The sequence below is a fragment of the Mus caroli genome, chromosome 3 (genome assembly GCF_900094665.2).
Source record: "Mus caroli chromosome 3, CAROLI_EIJ_v1.1, whole genome shotgun sequence".
NCBI classification, from domain to species: Eukaryota; Metazoa; Chordata; class Mammalia; order Rodentia; family Muridae; genus Mus; species Mus caroli.
The window spans coordinates 129,883,570-129,900,657 of NC_034572.1; the positions used below are offsets into that span (position 1 = coordinate 129,883,570).

Here is a 17,088-nt window from a genome sequence, read left to right on the forward strand (position 1 = left end):
CCCAGGCAGAGCTGACTCCCCAAGGTAAGCTGTTTACTCGTCGCCTTCCTTGGCGATCCTCCCTGGACAGCTGCGGCAGCGACAGCAGCTGCGCCGCGGCCCGGAGCGTCGGGCGCTCCTCCTTCCTCCCTCCTCGGTCTCCGAACTCGCTACTGCGGGCCACGCACACACTTGGAGCGGCCGAGACCCACCCGGGAGTGTGTGCAGGACCTCGGGAGTGGGCGGGCGCGGGGGCACGCAGCAGACCAGCTCCTCCCGGCCCCTACTCCCAGTCCAGCCTCCCTCCTCCCTGCCCACTCCAGTGACACTTGAGCGGTCACAGGGCGGTGGAGGCAGCAGGCCCACGGGACTGACTGGCACCCCGAAGAAAACAGAGCAGGGGGCGGGGCGGTCATCCAGACCACCGCCTTAGCGATGAGGGACGCGCTCTCCAGCCAATGAGCTTGCGAGGTGCAACGTGGGGCGGGCCCTAAGGCGGACCCCGAGGAGGAGGTGGCCAGGGCGCTGGAGGCGGGGGCGGTGAGGAGGAAGGGGAGGAGGCGGAGGCGGGCGCGGTGGTGGCGGCGGCCGGCGCGGCGGCGGAGGCGAGGTTGTGCCCCGGACTGTGTCCACCGAGCTCAGCGGCTGTTGCCTGTGCGTGGAGAAGCAGCGGCGCCGCGAGGCAGAGGAGGATCGCGGACGAGCGCGGCGGCGGGACGTCTACGGCTGCCGCGGCCCCAGCGGCGCCCGGCGACAATCGGCGTGGGGAAGCAGCGGCGGCCGCAGCGGCAGCCGCCTCTCCAGCACCGGGAAGCTGAGGCGCGGCTGGCAGCGCTGACATCCGCGGCCCTGCCTCTCCTCCCTCGCCCCCGGCCCTCCCCATGTGATCGGTCTTAATCCCGACCGTGTGCGCGCGTGGGGGCTCCATTGCGCGGCGCCCGGTGTCGGTGCCGGGGTGGGTGCTCGCGTGTGCTTCTCCTCCCCATCCCCCGCCCCGTCCCCAAGAATAAAAGAAGAACCGGGAGGCGTGCTCAGAAAATAAATAAATAACCAGCACACACGCGCAGCCCGGAGCGAGGCGGCGGGGCTGGCGGCGGCGGAGGAGGAGTGAAGGCGGCGGCGGCGGAGGAGGGACGCGCGGAGCCGGCAGTAACTTTCGAGCCAGCCCAGAGCCCGGAGCTCCAGCCGAGCGGTTTGCAGCGCGGCGGCGGCGGCGCTGAGTGTCTGGCCCGCCGGTGCGGTCGGGGTGTGCAGTCGGACGGGACGAGCAGCGCGTCGCTGTCCCCCCCTCCCGGTGGCTGGAGATGTCCGAGCCCAAGGCGATTGATCCCAAGTTGTCGACGACCGACAGGGTGGTGAAAGGTAAGCGCAGCGCCGCGTCGGCCCGGGGTGCACCGAGTGCCGCAGGCGACTGTCCTCCCCTCCCCCGCCCCGGTCGTCCCTCTCCGGCTAGCGCCGGGGACCTTCTAGGATCTCCTGCAAGAGGCGATCCCTTCCTTCACCGCGCCCTGCCCCCACACCGCCCACCCGGCCCTAATCGGGGCATTTATTTTTATTTATGTATTTATTTGTTTGTTTTTGTGGACGGGGGGCAGCAGTTGGCAAATGGCTGAGTGGCTGGGAGGCGGTGGCGGGGGTGGCGGTGGCGGGAGGGGGCGCCCGGGGGGGGGGGGGACTGCTGGCAGGGTGTAGCTGCTGTGACAGAAATAGGAAGTGGGTGGCTGCTCGCGGGCTTGCATGGGATCGGGTTTATGGTTTGCTCTTTGTAGAGGGAGGGGAGGTGATTTATGGCTTTTAAAAAATTAATAGGGCATTTTAATGTGGCCATGGCTTGCCGCGGACTGGCTCGCCCCGGCACATTGCTCCAGGCGCTCCATTGCAGCAGTTCCCTGGGCGCCCCCTCCCCCTCCGCGGGAAGGGCCTGCACAGGACTCGCGAGAGAGCGGGAGAGCGTGGGGGGAGCCCAGCTCCGGCTGCCGCGCGCCGCGGGGGCGGGGGGACCGGGGCCGCGTGGGGGCAGCGCCAGGCGGGGGACGACCGGAGCCCCCGCTGCCGCCCCGGGATTTCCCCGCAGGCCTGGAGCGACGCGAGCGGTGGCGATCCTCTGTCGACCTCCCTTGTCACCCACGGCTGACTGCCGCCAACCTGTCATTGCTCTTAAAGGGTTCCCCGCTGGTGCACACCTTTAGGGTGGGAAGCTCACCGTGCTCCCTTCCCCCAAGCTCCTAGCACCCCCTTGGTAACGGGCTATTTGGTTGTCTTTATTGCTAGGGATGATATGTATGTGTACAACTGGCAGGGGATGGCTCTGGGTTGCTGGCTAGGAGAAGCCTAGGGGATGTGTGGGGTGAGGAAGGGGACAACGTGGTTGCCCTTTCTATCCTTTAGAGGGATCCCCACCATTCTCACTGTATTCCAATGTGGAATGGGGAGAGGAACTGCAGATTCGAGAGGATTAAGTAGTGACACTTATTCTTGGGGTCAGGGTTCTGAGCAAAGCTGAGATGGACACCAGCCTGTGCAGAGCCGGCCTCTGAAACTGGAAGGAGTGATGGGGGCGGTGTGTGTGTGTGTGTGTGTGTGTGTGTGTGTGTGTGTGTGTGAGATCAGAAACCTTATCTTATGCAGCAGAGCACTTAGCTAGAGTGCAAAGCAATCAAGTCATTTGCTCCAGGAACACTTAGGTGAAAGTAACCCAGCCCTCCCTAAGACTTGATCCATGTTCTTTGGAGCTTTAGAAAGGATACTCGCTCCTACGTTTACTCAGATTTTAAAGTTTTGAGTTGTGTTGTGTTGTGCTGCTGTGCTGTGTGTGCGTGCGTGCGTGCGTGCGTGTGTGTTATGTTTTCTTTTGTGAGAGAATAAAATATTTTCTCTCGTTTTGGTTATATTGGAATCATTCCTACTTCAAAGTAGGATTCATAGAGCCGTCAAAATAAAGATGGAATAGGAATAACTCTGTAAAAAAAAATGGTGATAAAGCCTCAGATGCACCACCGTCTTGTGCAATGATCAGCACGTATCTCCTTAATGTGTGACGTTTAGGCAGAACTCCAACGCAAAGATACTTTGTTTCCTAAACAAAGTAATAGTTTGCAAAGATGATACTATGTGTTTGAAAAAAAGTCCTGTCACATTCCCGGTTTTAGATGTCAAATGTGGATTTCTAAAGTGTGTATTTAGATTGTTATTGTCATCAAGTAAGCTATGTACAACTAATTGCTTGATATGTTTACCAGTTAAAAAGCAGAGCCAGATCCAACCATGTCATGGTTCTTTGGCCTCATGTTTCAGTGTCGAGTTTTATAAATGACTTCCTCCAGTAGTACATAGGCACACCCAGAACTCCAAAATTCTGATTTATGTTTTTTTTTCAGAAGTGATATATAAGTGCGGAATGTAGATTCAAAATAGGAAACAGTACTCTTATCCCACACTTGTTTGGATAGGGATTCTACTGGAAGATTTTGTTTACAGAAAAAAAAATTATTGATGACTCCTGAGTTTCAGATGGGCACGCTGCCGTGGCTTGGCTTCTCTTGGGCTTTTTTTTTTTTTTTCCTTCACATTTTATGTCATTGGTTTAAAAGTCCTGACACAGCTTCCAGACAACATTTTGTCATGCATAAGATTTTCAGGATTAGTATTTTGAGATGATCATCTATTTTGATCTCTTTGAATATTATATCCCTATTTAACAAGTGGAAAGCAACACGTATGCTGAGTGGAAAAAATTTGAAGAATATATTTTTATTTTAAAATGCACATAGTATGCAGTACAGGAAAACATTATTTTAGTCCCTATTTTCTGAAACCTTTATGTCAATTGTCATTCTTGAAGTCATTTCTCAACAGAGGAAACAGCTTATCTCTGAGGAGCTATCTCTGTTCTTGAGGTCTTGTCTCCTCCTATAAAAAGTATCTGTAGCTGTATTTGATACATATAGGAATAGTCAGAGCAGTCCTTTGGCATGCCTTGGCTTTTTCCTACAGTTATCTTTATGGCTGTGATCTGGCTTTTGCCGGATGACAAATTGCTCTTCACAAATGACTCTGTGCTTGTGGTTTTGTTTATAGTCATTTGAGGACAGCTTTCTACAGCTCTCTTGGTTTGTGCTTCAAGAGTGCAACCTTAGAAAGGTAGGTTGAGTTTTACTTTCAACTAAGGCAGTGTGGAGGCTTGTGGAGACTGCTATATCATGTACAGAGTGTTTAAACTTCTAGAAGGAAAGAGGAATGGTGGCCCAAGAGACAAACTTAAGATTATTTCCAGAAACATTACCTCAACTAGAAAATCATCTGTTGGTTTCTTTGACTGTTCTGAAGTTAAAAAAAAAAAAATGTAAAAGTTGTTAGAATTCAGAGAAAACATTTTGGCTTTCTGTTTGTTGAGAACCAGTATAATTTGATCCATTTATTTATTTATCATTTATTGGAGCATGCAAACTATATTTGTTTGTTGTGAGAAAGACTATATATGTCGAGGGCTTGCTTCAAACTCAAGATCCTCCTGCCTCAGTCTCCAGAGGTGGATTTCAGGAATGCTAAACCATGTCTGGCTCACATTATGTTTTAATGCTATGCGGATACTACTGCAATCAGTAGAAGACTGAGGTTAATAGGGTAACTAGCTCTTCCCCACCCCCAACAGACCCTATGGCCTGGTTCCCTCTGCAGTATACCCAAGAAGTCTATTGAGACTTTTGTATCTGGCCACTTTCTCTGTCTTCTCTGTAAGCTTCCATTTTGACTATAAAGTTTTGCCCTTGGACAGAAGTGTTTGGAGTAGGTTAGACTGTGGTGTTGAGCTTATGGCTGTGCTCTGGCTCTGGATAATTCTTTTCTCATCTTCAAATATTTGATAATGGGCCTTTTACCTTATCCCAAACTGATTATAATAATAGACTTTTCAGAGTCTGGCAAGCTGACAGAGGGTAGATTCCTGGGAAGAGTCCTGTAGGCTGTGCTCTGTTTTCCTTTGTAGATGTTTGCGTTTGGTTTGGGGACGATAGCTGCTGTTGGACGCACTGTCACCTTTGATCTCTTCATGTAATCAGGCACAGGTAGAGAGATTCTGGGAAGATGTCTAAGATCATAACAAGCAAGAATGCAGGAGTCAACAGACTGTTACTAAGTAATTGATGATGTAAGCTGTCAGTATTTATAGCTGAGAAACACTGGTGTGACTATTCAGAAAGAAAATAAGAATTTGGCACATCACTAATGACTGTTGTATTTGCAGAAGGAAACAAAGCAATGGGCTATCAAGAAAAGCTCTTTTCAAATTTATTTTATGTACATTATAATGAATTAATTAACTAATTAATAAATTTGCTATGAGTCAATTTGTTTCATTTGTTTGGTCTTTCTTTGGAATATAGTGTAATTGATTTAAGTTCATCAGCATTAAGCATCAGTATTTGGTAGGTATAGTTTACCTTAGCACTGACTGTTAAGAAAGGCATTTGCTAGTATAGCTAATATGACAAGTGACATAATTATGACATGGATGATATACCTGAGTAGATAGCATACAAATTCATGCTGCTAACTATAAAATGGGTTGATATATTCAGTAATATTTACTTTTAGGATTTCTTACAAGTAAAGATAACACAAATTCAATGTTTTCAAACAGTTTGTAAGAAAAGGAAATTTAGGGAAATTCCAGTGGTTCTAAATGCTATCAACCTCTAGAAGAACTAAACACAATGTTGTTGTTGTTATTTTAATGTACAGAAGTGAACCTTTGCTTTAAATAGACAACTATATTTAAAGATGGCCAGTAAAAGGCAGCAATCTAGCGGCCTTAGAATCTAGTTAATGTGATTTATGCTGATATTGGTGTTAGGTAAAAATATGCCATTTTGAATCAGTTTATTCTTCCTGACCTGTTTAAAATGATAATTATAGGGACATAAAAGTATGACTTCCCGCTCTGCAGTCAGCTTTGACAGCTGTCATCTTAGGGTTTCCCTTATTTTTCTGTGCCATTGTGTAAAGTTGAAACTAATGATAAGGTCAAATAAGGAGTCCATTTGGAGTGCTGCCGCTGGCAAGTAGCATTGTCGCAGTCACCGACTTTAGAGAGTCTAGATCGCTGTTGTGAAGGCTTTGTAAGAAAATGCTGAAACTTTAGGAATTATGAAGGTAGGCAAAGAATGACTCAGCACCAAATTTTATGATCATTAAAAAATTATTGTGTTCAACTTTCAGCAACTTACCGGAGCAGCAGTCACTTGATATTTAAGAGGGTTATGCTCAGATCTTGAAATCTTCTGTAATTGAAGGCTCTGTGTTTTAATGTAACAGGCCACCTTCTTCTGTCATGTGGCATAAGGAAGCCTGGATGTTTTCCTTGACAATGGCAGTTCCCTCACTGTTGAAAGAGAATTACAAATGACGACACGTTGTGTGTTTTCGGGTCACTCTAAAATGGTCAGAACTGGTAATATTCAAAGCCACATTGCAGTAGCTTGCAGGGGTGATTCTTTGTAACTAAAGAAATGGAGGCAGAACAGGCGAAAGGGTACAGGTGGGAGGAGAATGCAGGTGAGGGGATGGGCTCTGTTCTGTGCATAAGCAGGCTCTTCTTGCTTGAAAGTAGACACTTTCTGTTCGATTTAGGATCTTTCCACAATTTCTTGCCAGTTTGCTTTTCTAAATCACTGGCTATGTAAAAACGTATTTGCTCTATTTCTGAATTAGCAGAAGTGGGCCATTCTGCCGATATGTTTGGGAAATTGTTATAATCCTATTTGGTCTTGGCATGAGGTTACTGAAGAAATCCTGGTGAAGATGTCTTTTCTTTAAGGTGTGTAACCAGAGACAGAAACAGTACACTCTGATGAAAAGCACTTTCCTCTGAGGTTCCTGCTGTAAGCCTCTGTCAGAGTTACTGATAATGACATTGGCCAATGCTGCTCTTCTCCATGTTAATTTCTAGAGGAATTTCAGGGAAAGTATCAGCAAACGATCACTTTTTTTTTTAAGGCTGTAGCTATTCAGGGAGAGGGACATGGGCCCTAAAAGGGGACTTTGGCTTGTAAGCTAAGCCTTTAGTACTTGTCATTTTATTTCATTATGCAGGTACTTCTGCCACATATATGAAATTATCACTTGAGTTTCATGTTCCTAAAGCATGCACTTGTAGTTTAGAACATATCTTACTCCCAGTTTACAGACTCTGATCTACTACCAGCTTGGGGACCCATTTATACAGCTAGAGTCTGAAATCGATTTTCAGTGTGTACTAACATGGCAGAAATGAGTCTTGTCTAAGCAAATAAATTAATGATGAAATAAAATAGATTTTTTGAGACCTTCATAGGAAGAAGTAGGGGTACCCAAGTTGTATCGTCACACTCAGATGTGCCGATGGGCGGTGTTTGCTAATAGCTACCCTGGGAATGCAAGGGGCCGGTGGTTGGTGTATAGGACACAGCATGAGAGAATGTTGTGTTTTTCCACTCCGTGCTATGATCTCTTAGTAAAAGACACTGCAGCTTGATTTTCAGACTTTGATTCTGGTTTTCTGTGAACTTCAGTGTCTTCCAACTGGAAGTGCTGAATTTGTCTGCAGAAGAGCAAGGCACACAAGCTCTCACAAGTTTCTAGATGCTGCCTCATGATTGCGACACACCACCTCTCATCGGTCATCAGCTTCAGACAGTGACCAACAGTTATGAAGCCAGAAGAGTTATTGTTGGCACTTGTAGAGAAAGGTGTGTGGGGTGCCTCTGTGTGTGTGTGTGTGTGTGGTGGAAACTAAGAAAAATAATTGCTGGGAGCCATCTAGTCTTAACACACACAGAGAGTCTTTTTCCACAGCAATTGTGATTCCTCAACTTTTCCTCCTTGGGAGGAATTTCTAGTTCTGATTCAAAAGGTGCATTTATTTCTATGGAATAACAGAATGTCCTGGAAATCACAGACCACCCACCGGATCCTCACCTGTATCCTAGGTTTTGCGTGTACTCAGGAGTGCATAACATTTGCCAACATTTGTAATCAGAGTTTTGTTTTGAGAGCTTGGTCAGTCCGACCTGTGGTGTTTACCAGGATGCATGGCCTGTTATGTACCCAGTAAATACTCCTTGAATGATTTGACCCACTGTGGTGTTTTCATGTGTTGTCTTAAGCTATAAACACAGACAAATTCTGTTTGTTTTGACTTTTCTTTTCCTTTCAAGTTCTGATTCCTTGTGAATGGTTGTATTTGATGACTGGAAAATTCCTTCTTCAGCCCACTCAGGACCTGGAGGATGAGAAGGCAGAAAGAAGGTGACCTAGCAGTGCTGAGGGTGGCCTTCTTGTTTGGTCATTTTAATTGCTCGTGTCTGAGAAATTTAAAAATTATTATTATTTTTTTAAAATCTGAGATTATGCGCTTTAACTTGAACACTTTATTTTGTAATAAAAATACTGATTTTATCAATCAGTTAAAGCAATCAGTTTTTGACACGTTTGGGAAGATAAATTATTCATCTAATCCTGGAATTATTGGATGGTTTTTATGTTAATTAGTGCCCAGACTTTGATTTTATAAGAAAATGATCTGATATATTTTGAAAGAAAACAAAAACGAAATGCAAAACTCAAGCCCTCCTTTGTATGCATCTTGCTTTATGATTTTCGTGTGTGTGTGTGTGTGTGTGTGTACCATTCTTGCCGTTGTAGCCTCTTGTCGTCTTCTGGCCCTGAAATGCCATTGGACAGCATCCAGCTGGAAGATGAACGGGCCATGAGAAGTTAAAAAACCATGGCTCCCACTCTGCTGAGTCCTGGTCTCCGCTGAGTGGGCTTCGAGCCATCTGTTGACATTTGTTTTTAAGTATCTTGTAAGCAATTCCATCCTATCAGATTAAATTAAAAGTGTAATCTGCAGTCTTTTAAAATGACAGAACTGCACTCAGCATTGTGCCGCTCTATGTTTGCTTTTGACAGAGAAATTTAGCCTTTTTTTTTTTTTTTTTTTTTAAAGGATGGAGTCTAGGCTTGCTAGTTTATTGCACATAGCTAATGTTACTTTTCCTGGGTGGGCCTCGTTCTTGGGATAGGAACAGTTCTTTTGGTCACTCAGTTCCCGGCCTTGGGTTTTCAGTTTACACTCCTGCTCTCTTGCACTTCTATTGACACCTTCAGTTGAAGTCTAGGGAATCCTGCACTGAACACCTTTCTGGGAGCAGGTTGTGCCAATGGCTTGGTTTTTTTCTTTGTCTGCCTCTCCTCCTCTGGAAGTAACAAGTCCTTGCTCAGTGGTTATTACCCTGTATGTTGTGACCCCTTTGGGAGTGTTAGTGAACTTTTCACAGGGGTTGTCTGAGAACATTGGAAAAATACAGATACTTACACTACTATTCATAACAACAGCAAAATTACAGTTATGAAGTTGCAGTGAAAATAATTTTACGGTTGGGGGCCACCACATCGTGAAGAACTGTATTAAAGGGTTACAGCAATGGGAAGGTTGAGAAACCCTGACGCAGAGAGAAGAGGACTCTGTTCCATTTGTCTTTATGTGTTCAGCTCTAGAAGAGAGCCTGCTACACAGTACAACTGTGATCCATAATTGTTATGTTATGAATTAACAGAAAACCTGAGATGCATTTCAAGTTCTTAAGGTATGGAGTTCTATTTTGAAGTTTTGTCCAAATTAAGTCAAGATTAGCTTACAGACATCTGATAATGTCTTGATTTTTAAGCTACAGTTCTGCAGAAGTGTGTTTTACTGGGGATTATGCAGTGTCCTTGTTCCCTGAGCATCTATGATTACTTGCCCAGTGACCAGAATGCAGAAATATCACTGACGGGACTGTGGGTGTTGTTTTAAGTGGACCTCTGTCAGTTACAAGATGCACAAAAGGCTGTGTGCATTGTTCAGTGACAGAGCGCTTGCCTAGCATGTCCAAGGCTATGGGTTGCATGCCTGGCACTGGAGGTGGGGAGCATGTGCAGATTAATTTTCCTCAGTGATTGCAAGGAGGTGGTGATTTCTTTTCCCGTTAGGGAGAGTAAGTTGCAGAAAGGCCACGTGACAAGCAGTTGTGAGGCCTTGGTCAGGCATCAATGTACAAATGCAGATTTGTAACTGTGAGTTTATGAATCAAGACATATGTAAGATGTCACACGTTTGTATAGGAAGTGGCCGAGTGCAAATGCAGCAATAAGAGACTTTTGGGATCAGTTTCTGAATGATAGAGGCTGTACAATCTTCCCATACCTACCTCAGTGTTAGAACAATTGAGCCCTTGACTTCACACCACCTGGGAGGCCTAGGAAATGAGACATCCGCTCTGAGTCCATTTCACAGATGAGCTTGAAACCCCAGGCAGTCCACTCTGGGTTGTATGCCTCCTTCAAGCAGGTCCCCTCCCTGCACCCAGGGGCCTTTCCAGGCTCCTCTTGCTTTTTGTGCTAAAACAGGGGCTCACTTACCCCAGTATCAACGCTGTCTCCACTCCACAGAAAAACTTTCATTTCTAGGCATGAGTTCCAGGACAGTCAAGGCTACACAGAGAAACCCTGCCTGGAAAAACAAAAACAACAACAAAAACAACAACAACAACAAAAACAAAAAACAAAACCAAAACAAAACAATAAGATAAAGGGAACTACCTTAGCCTGTGTAAAAATATTGTTACTAAGTTATGACTTTCTGTGTTCACCAACAGGAAAGGAATCTTTTTGTTGTATCCACTTCTGGTCAGAATCCTCTTTGTTTGGCTGTGTTCCACAGTGCCCTTCTAAACACAGAGGTGTAGGACTCTGGAGTGTGTTGGGAACACCACAAGGCCAAAAGGATTTTTAATTATGACAGGATCTGAGAGATTTTGAATTCTGATTGAGGAAAAGCTGGGCTGTGCTTTAACCAGAGTCTGCAGTCGTAGGTTACTGAGTGTGCGAAATCACACTCAGGTGAGTCAGTGTTTGAAAGCATCAGAAATTTAGGCCACAAATTGAGGGGGGAAAGAAGACTAGGGACGTTTAACACTAGAATAGATTATTTTGTCATCTTAGAATAAACAGGACTTGTTTTGAGTACAAATGTGACCATGTATACTAAAGAATTTAGTTTGAATTATGAGTTTTTTTTTTTTTTTTTTTAATGCTGGTAGTAACCTGGGGAATCCAGCTCACGATCTGTTACAGAAACTCACCCCTACTTTATTTTATTTATTTTTTTCTTTTAGTGTTACTCAAGTCTAGGTCTGTGCCTGGCAATTGAGAGTCTTGTGGTTGGAGTGTGCAGCTGAATTTTTAGCTAAAGCAATTGCTAACGTGGAGCCCCTGTCAGGCCTTCGTGAAGGATGGGAACATTGCCCTCTCAGGCTCCGGTCAAGTGAGAGGGACCTCCGCTGCTCCTCAGGCCTCTTCCTCATCCTGCCATCCCGGGTAGCTCTGCCTACAAGAAACGCTTTCTCCAGCCTGCAGTCCAATTTCTCTGAAAATGAATTCCTTGTGTTCCAAAGACTGTGCTTTGTCTGTTTTCTCTGAGAGAACACATTCCATGGTATATACAGCACCCTTGTTCCTAAGTCTTCCAGCTCCGTAGGCACACAGGGTGGTTTCTAGGTCATTCTGAATATTATTAGCAGACCTTTAACTCCAAGTCAGGTTAATGGAGTCCTTGATGTTGGAAGTTTGACCAAACATTGATCATGGTCCATCAGCCCTTTGAGTTGGGTTCCTCCAGTTTGGTTTGTGGCTTTCCTGTGCCTGCACGCTGACCTGTAAGCTGCCTGAGGCTCAGAAACTTCCCACAGATAGGCTCTGTCCACCATACCATATCCTCTGACTGGATATGGATTACCCTGTCGTGATACTCTAAGCTTTGAAATTCCCTTTATCTTCTCCCAGTCCCTTGCGGCTTTAGGGTGCCTGATACTTAATCCCTGTAAGTAGGGACATCCCAGAACCTAGAAAGTATTTGTATCTCACCAGTGACTTTCTGTAGCCTTTTGTTCATAATGTGAGCAAGTGACAAAGATGGTTGGATAGCTGAGCACCTTGGATGTATGAGCGGGGTGGCTGCAAAGCGGATCTCTTGGTCAATTTCCCAGCACGCCATAGTGGCAGATTAGCTTCCCACTCAATCAGAGCCACTGTGCCTAACTCAAGGGCCATGGATAAACAGCTTCAAAGTCCATTCAATTTCATTACCTCAAAGGATTAAATGTGATTTGATAAAACGTTTTGCTGAGATTTGAAGCCGGCCATGGGCGCGCAGCTGTGGTATCAGAGCATGTTGTTGCGTTAACTCTGCTCTGAAGTATTAATTACTGATAACAATGGACAAACATTTGTGAGTGTTTCACAAGTGGATTTGAGTTCCCTCATGAGAGGGTGGCTCTCAGCCCTGTTCTGACCGGAAGAGATGGAGCCAGAGCTGCAGAGTATAAGTGGTGGAGGGCAAGGTACGTGGCCTGCAGCCTGCTTGGTCTGGTTTTGAATTGGAATGCATTCTAGTAGTGTTCCTGGAAACTATGCTTGTGTTTCCCTGGACGTGTTGGATGATGATAACTCATTAGACTCCATGTTTCGTCATGCCAGTGCTCTGGACCAGAGACTGTCAAGTCCGACGCATCAGAAAGGCAGGAAAGGCTTGGGCCCACGCTGGGAGGATATACATATGAGAGGCAGGTCTGTACACTGAATAGACATTGGGATATGCTGTGGGAACCTCTGTCGAGATTTCAAAGTTCCTTTCTTCACAACACACCCAGCAGCTACTTTATATGGCTTTCTTTTTTAAACATTTATTTTCCATATGCATTGGTGTGTTACCTGCATGTGTGCCTATGTGAAGGTGTCAGATCCCCTGCAACTACAGTTACAGACATTTGTGATCTGCCATGCAGGTGCTGGGAATAGACCCTGTGTCCTCTGGGAGGCTCTTAAGCAAGTGTTCTTCATTGCTGAGTCATCTCTTCAGCCCCTGTATGGACTTCTAGGATCAGTTACAGTTTAAGAAAACATTGATATTTTGAAAGAAAAACCTTCAGACATGCTACTAAAATATAAATCAGTGAACTGACTAAATTGTCTGCACTTTGGTAGTTACTGATGCCCAGCAAGTAGCCCATGCCTTGCCTTAGGAACTCAGCTTTTATAAATCCCACTCAGCTTTCTAGACTGCCTTTCCTCCATTCCCACTAAGATAACATTGCCTGTGGCCTATAGCCAGACTGAACCTGTTGAGGATCTAAAATGACTGTTGACCGCTTATCAAAATGTGTTTGAATCCATCCGTTTTGTCTTTGTAGGCACTGGACATTTAATAACTACCAGAAGTAGCTGTACACTGTGTTCTGGGGCTCGCCTTAAATCTGTCCCAGTTTGAGAAGGTTAATGTGCAGTGTAGAAAACAAAAGTCAATTCTACATGACAAAGTAGCTGTAATTACTCTCCTAGCTGAAGGTGCCCTGCAGTGTGGGAGCCCAGGAGAGAGAGAGAGAGAGAGAGAGAGAGAGAGAGAGAGAGAGAGAGAGAGAGAATCTCCAAAGGCTGTGTTTTTTTTTTTAAAAAAAAAAAAAAAAAAAAAAAGTAACCAATCTTAATTTTCTTGGCTGTTTCAAGTGACACTGAGATTATTTTATTTTAAATTATGTGGACCTCAGAGAGGAGTGTGTGGTGTGTGTGAGAGAGAGAGAGCACCCAAGGAGGCTAGAGGCTTCAAATCTCTTAAGAGAAGGAGCTGTTGATGCTGGGAACTGAATCTGAGTCCTCTTAACCACTCACCATCTTGTAGCCCTGCATTGTAGAGTAAATATGGTTTTTAGGGGATTGGAAGTGGGGTGATGGGAGTTTTATAACTGGAATTCTGCAGTTATTCTAAGTTGTGATTAGTATATGATAAATCGTAAGCATGGGCTACTGAAAGCAGGACTGACTTTAAAAATCTAGTAGTTCAGCTATTTTTTAAAAAAGGGATTTTTTCATCAGGGGTAATAATGCACGCCTTTAATCCCAGTGCTTGGGAGGTAGAGGCATGCAGATACCTGTGAGCTTGAGTTTAGTCTGATCTATATAGAGTTCCAGGACAGCCAGAGCCAGACAGTGAGACCCATCTCTAAACAAACAAACAAACAAACAAACAGACAAACAAATACAACTAAAAAAAAAAAAAAAAAGCTTGTTTCCTGTAAGATGACTAAGAGGCCACCTACCTTGGGAGAGGCCTTAGTTCACTTCTGGATAAATCTGGAATTCAGCCCTGCATTCTCTATATGTCACTGCAAGCCCGTGGCAGGAAGCCACGTGTCCGCGTTGAATTCATTTCTCATCTTGAAAGAAGTGATGGTGCTAAGTTTGCAAGTTTGAGACAAGGAGAGAAATTCCGTGAAGCAACGCCAAGCCTGGGGTCTGCTCAGAAAGAGCCTTTGGAACGTGACAGGCGCTGTTGCTTTAGTAGACAACAGCTCCTTGGAGAGCCAGGCTTTCTGCTCCTAGAAGGGCTTTCTTTGCATTAGGTATGTGTTTCCTCATATCCTGTCCACCACTCTCCTGGTGGCTTGGGGGCCTCTGCCCTTACAGAGAAGAAGTTCATATTGGTCTGCAAAGACTTTCCCGAGTCCAGACTCCGTTCCCTTTGAACAGATGGGCTGTGTGCTCCATGGCTTTGCCCCTTCTCTGTTTTGTTTGCAGCTCTTCTTGACCAAGTCCTGCATGTTCGTGTTCTTGTATCTCTGTGCTCAGCCCTCCAGGCTGTCTTGCTTCCTTCAAGTCATCGCCGATGACTGCTTGTAGACGGATGACTAGCACATCTATATTTACAACCTGTTCTTTCCCCCTCTGGAAGGATTTCTCAAGCCCTACGACGACGACAGTTGCTATGTATGGGTGTGGTGCAAATACAGTGGGGGAACTGTTCGATGTTTCCTGGCCTGGCCATGTTGCCACCATCCATCCGGCCAATCAAACCTGTCACTCAGTTCAGACCTTTTAAATGCTTCTACCCTGTTGCAGCAACCCTCCAACAACAGTCTCTGCCTTCAGCCTGACTTCTGTATAATCATTTTCTCATACGATGTCTAGAGTGATTTCCTTTTTCAAAACTGAACAGATTCTTCAGGCTCATGTGGCTTGGGATAGCCTTGAACTGGACCTGTAACTGAGGATGGGCTTGAACTTTTGGTCTCCCCCCTCCACTTCCCTAGTGTTTGGGCTTATGGGCTTGCTCTGCCATGCTCAGGTTATGGGATGTTGGGGATTGAAGCCAGGGTTGCCTGAATGCCAGACAAGCATGATACCAACCGAGCTGAATCACTACTCTATCCGTTAGTTATTGAGCTTAGCTTTACTCGTACTTGACCCTTATGAATACATGAAGTCTGGAACTACTTATTGTAAAGCACATGCTATTTTATCTTGAAATCTTGTCACTACTTCATTGACATTTCAGTTCCTGGCTGCAGAGAGAACACTTTTTATTCAGGGATGTGTTGAGAATGAGTTCTATATGGTGAGAGTTGTTTGAAACATAGTAATCTACCTTTAATTACAAATGAATGAATGAATGAATCAATCAATCGTCAGTCAGTCAATCAGTCAATCAATCTGGCTCTGGGACTTGGATTCTGTCACTGAGTTGACGTCACAGCCTGTTTTGTCCCACTGGGATGCTCAGGCTGGCTTTGAACATGCCGTCCCCATACTTCACCTACCACCACAACCCTGAGCCACCAGTGCTGAGGTTGAAATAAACTTAAATCCAAAGTCAACTTCTATGATAAGTGGGGCTCCTTAGCTTTTCTCTTTGGACCTCTGCACCCCACGGCCACAGCTGTGTGCTGTCTGCCCTTCATATCACAATGTGGCACCAATGTTTGCAGCTTGTTTTCCTCTCCTTCAGTGCAACTCTTTGGGGTTTGTCTTACACACTCTACCTCCCAACTGGTTAGTGAGATGCCTAGAATATAGTTCTGCCTTTTTAAACCCCCCCTAAATCCAATTGAAGGAGGTATTCATATATGTGTATATGCATCGATGTCACAGAAATGGTGATACTGGCATTTTGTTTTTCAGTATCAGACTTTTAAATAATGTTGTTAAAGTTGAATTATATTATGTAATAACTTTGATTTACCTTCTTATCCTGTCTCAATGAAATTTTCATGTGGTAAATTTATAAGCCAGCTAGGCCTTCTTTGCTGTAGACTTTGTAACTTCTATATAATTCTAAGCACAGCATTTAACAACCCATTTGGATTTGATCACGCTACACTAAGCCCATATCTCCTTAGTTATTCATTTAATATTTTCCTTATAATTTGTGTCTGAGTAGATTTATCTGAGCGTTCACCTAAACCAGGATACCAAGTTAATTTCCACAGGAAACACGTTGTCAGATTCCTATTGTAGGTTCTGCACATAGAATATTGGAAAAGATGAGATTGGGTTAAGGAGAAACTTGTAGGTTTGGTTTGAAGAGAGACAGACAAACAACAGACAGACAGACACACACACACACACACACACACACACACACACACACAGAGAGAGAGAGAGAGAGAGAGAGAGAGAGAGAACAGACAATCAAAATAAGTGAAAAGAGAAAAAAAGGAGGTGCTTGGGTTGTCATCCCTCTGGTAGTTTACCCGACTGGTGCTGTTTTCTTTATCGCAGCTCTGCAAAGCTTCTTTAAAACATATGTAGGGAGATGGCTCAGTTGCTGAAGCACCTGCTGTATAAACCTGAGGACCTGGGTTCATCCTGAGCACCCAGGTAAAAGCTAGGTGGAGCCAGCAGCCTGTTTGTAACCCCCACATCGGATGGGACATCCGCGGCAGTTTAACTGAATAGAGTAGCTCTGGGTTTGATGAGACATCTTGTTTCAAAACATAAAATGGAGAGTGAGCGAGGCAGATGAGTGGACATCACTCTTTGGTTTCCACATGCGTGTGTACAGGCGTGTTTCCTACATGTGCATGCTCGCTCATTCCCTCACAAGGCCGTGTACACATAAGCCTTCCACACACATCAAGTCCAGTGGCTTCATTCTGCACATTGTTGTGATCCCAGAGGTAAGGGAAATGGGTTTCCCAGGAACAATGGGTGGAGAATGTTTCTCATTGGCAAGTATTATGCACTATATATAACCTTTAAATA

General features: G+C 45.2%; 1 protein-coding gene across 2 annotated transcripts in view; it reads left to right on the plus strand.

Annotated features, from left to right (window-relative positions):
* The first annotated feature begins 554 nt into the window (after nt 1-554).
* The window catches only part of Ppp3ca (protein phosphatase 3 catalytic subunit alpha), a 266,778-nt gene continuing 250,244 nt past the window's right edge, over nt 555-17,088 (plus strand). For both annotated transcript variants that reach the window (XM_029475530.1, XM_021157311.2), the window contains exon 1: nt 555-1,341. In XM_029475530.1, the coding sequence (XP_029331390.1) occupies nt 1,284-1,341 (58 nt within the window). In that variant the 5' untranslated portion in view covers nt 555-1,283. The remainder of the gene's footprint in view (nt 1,342-17,088) is intronic.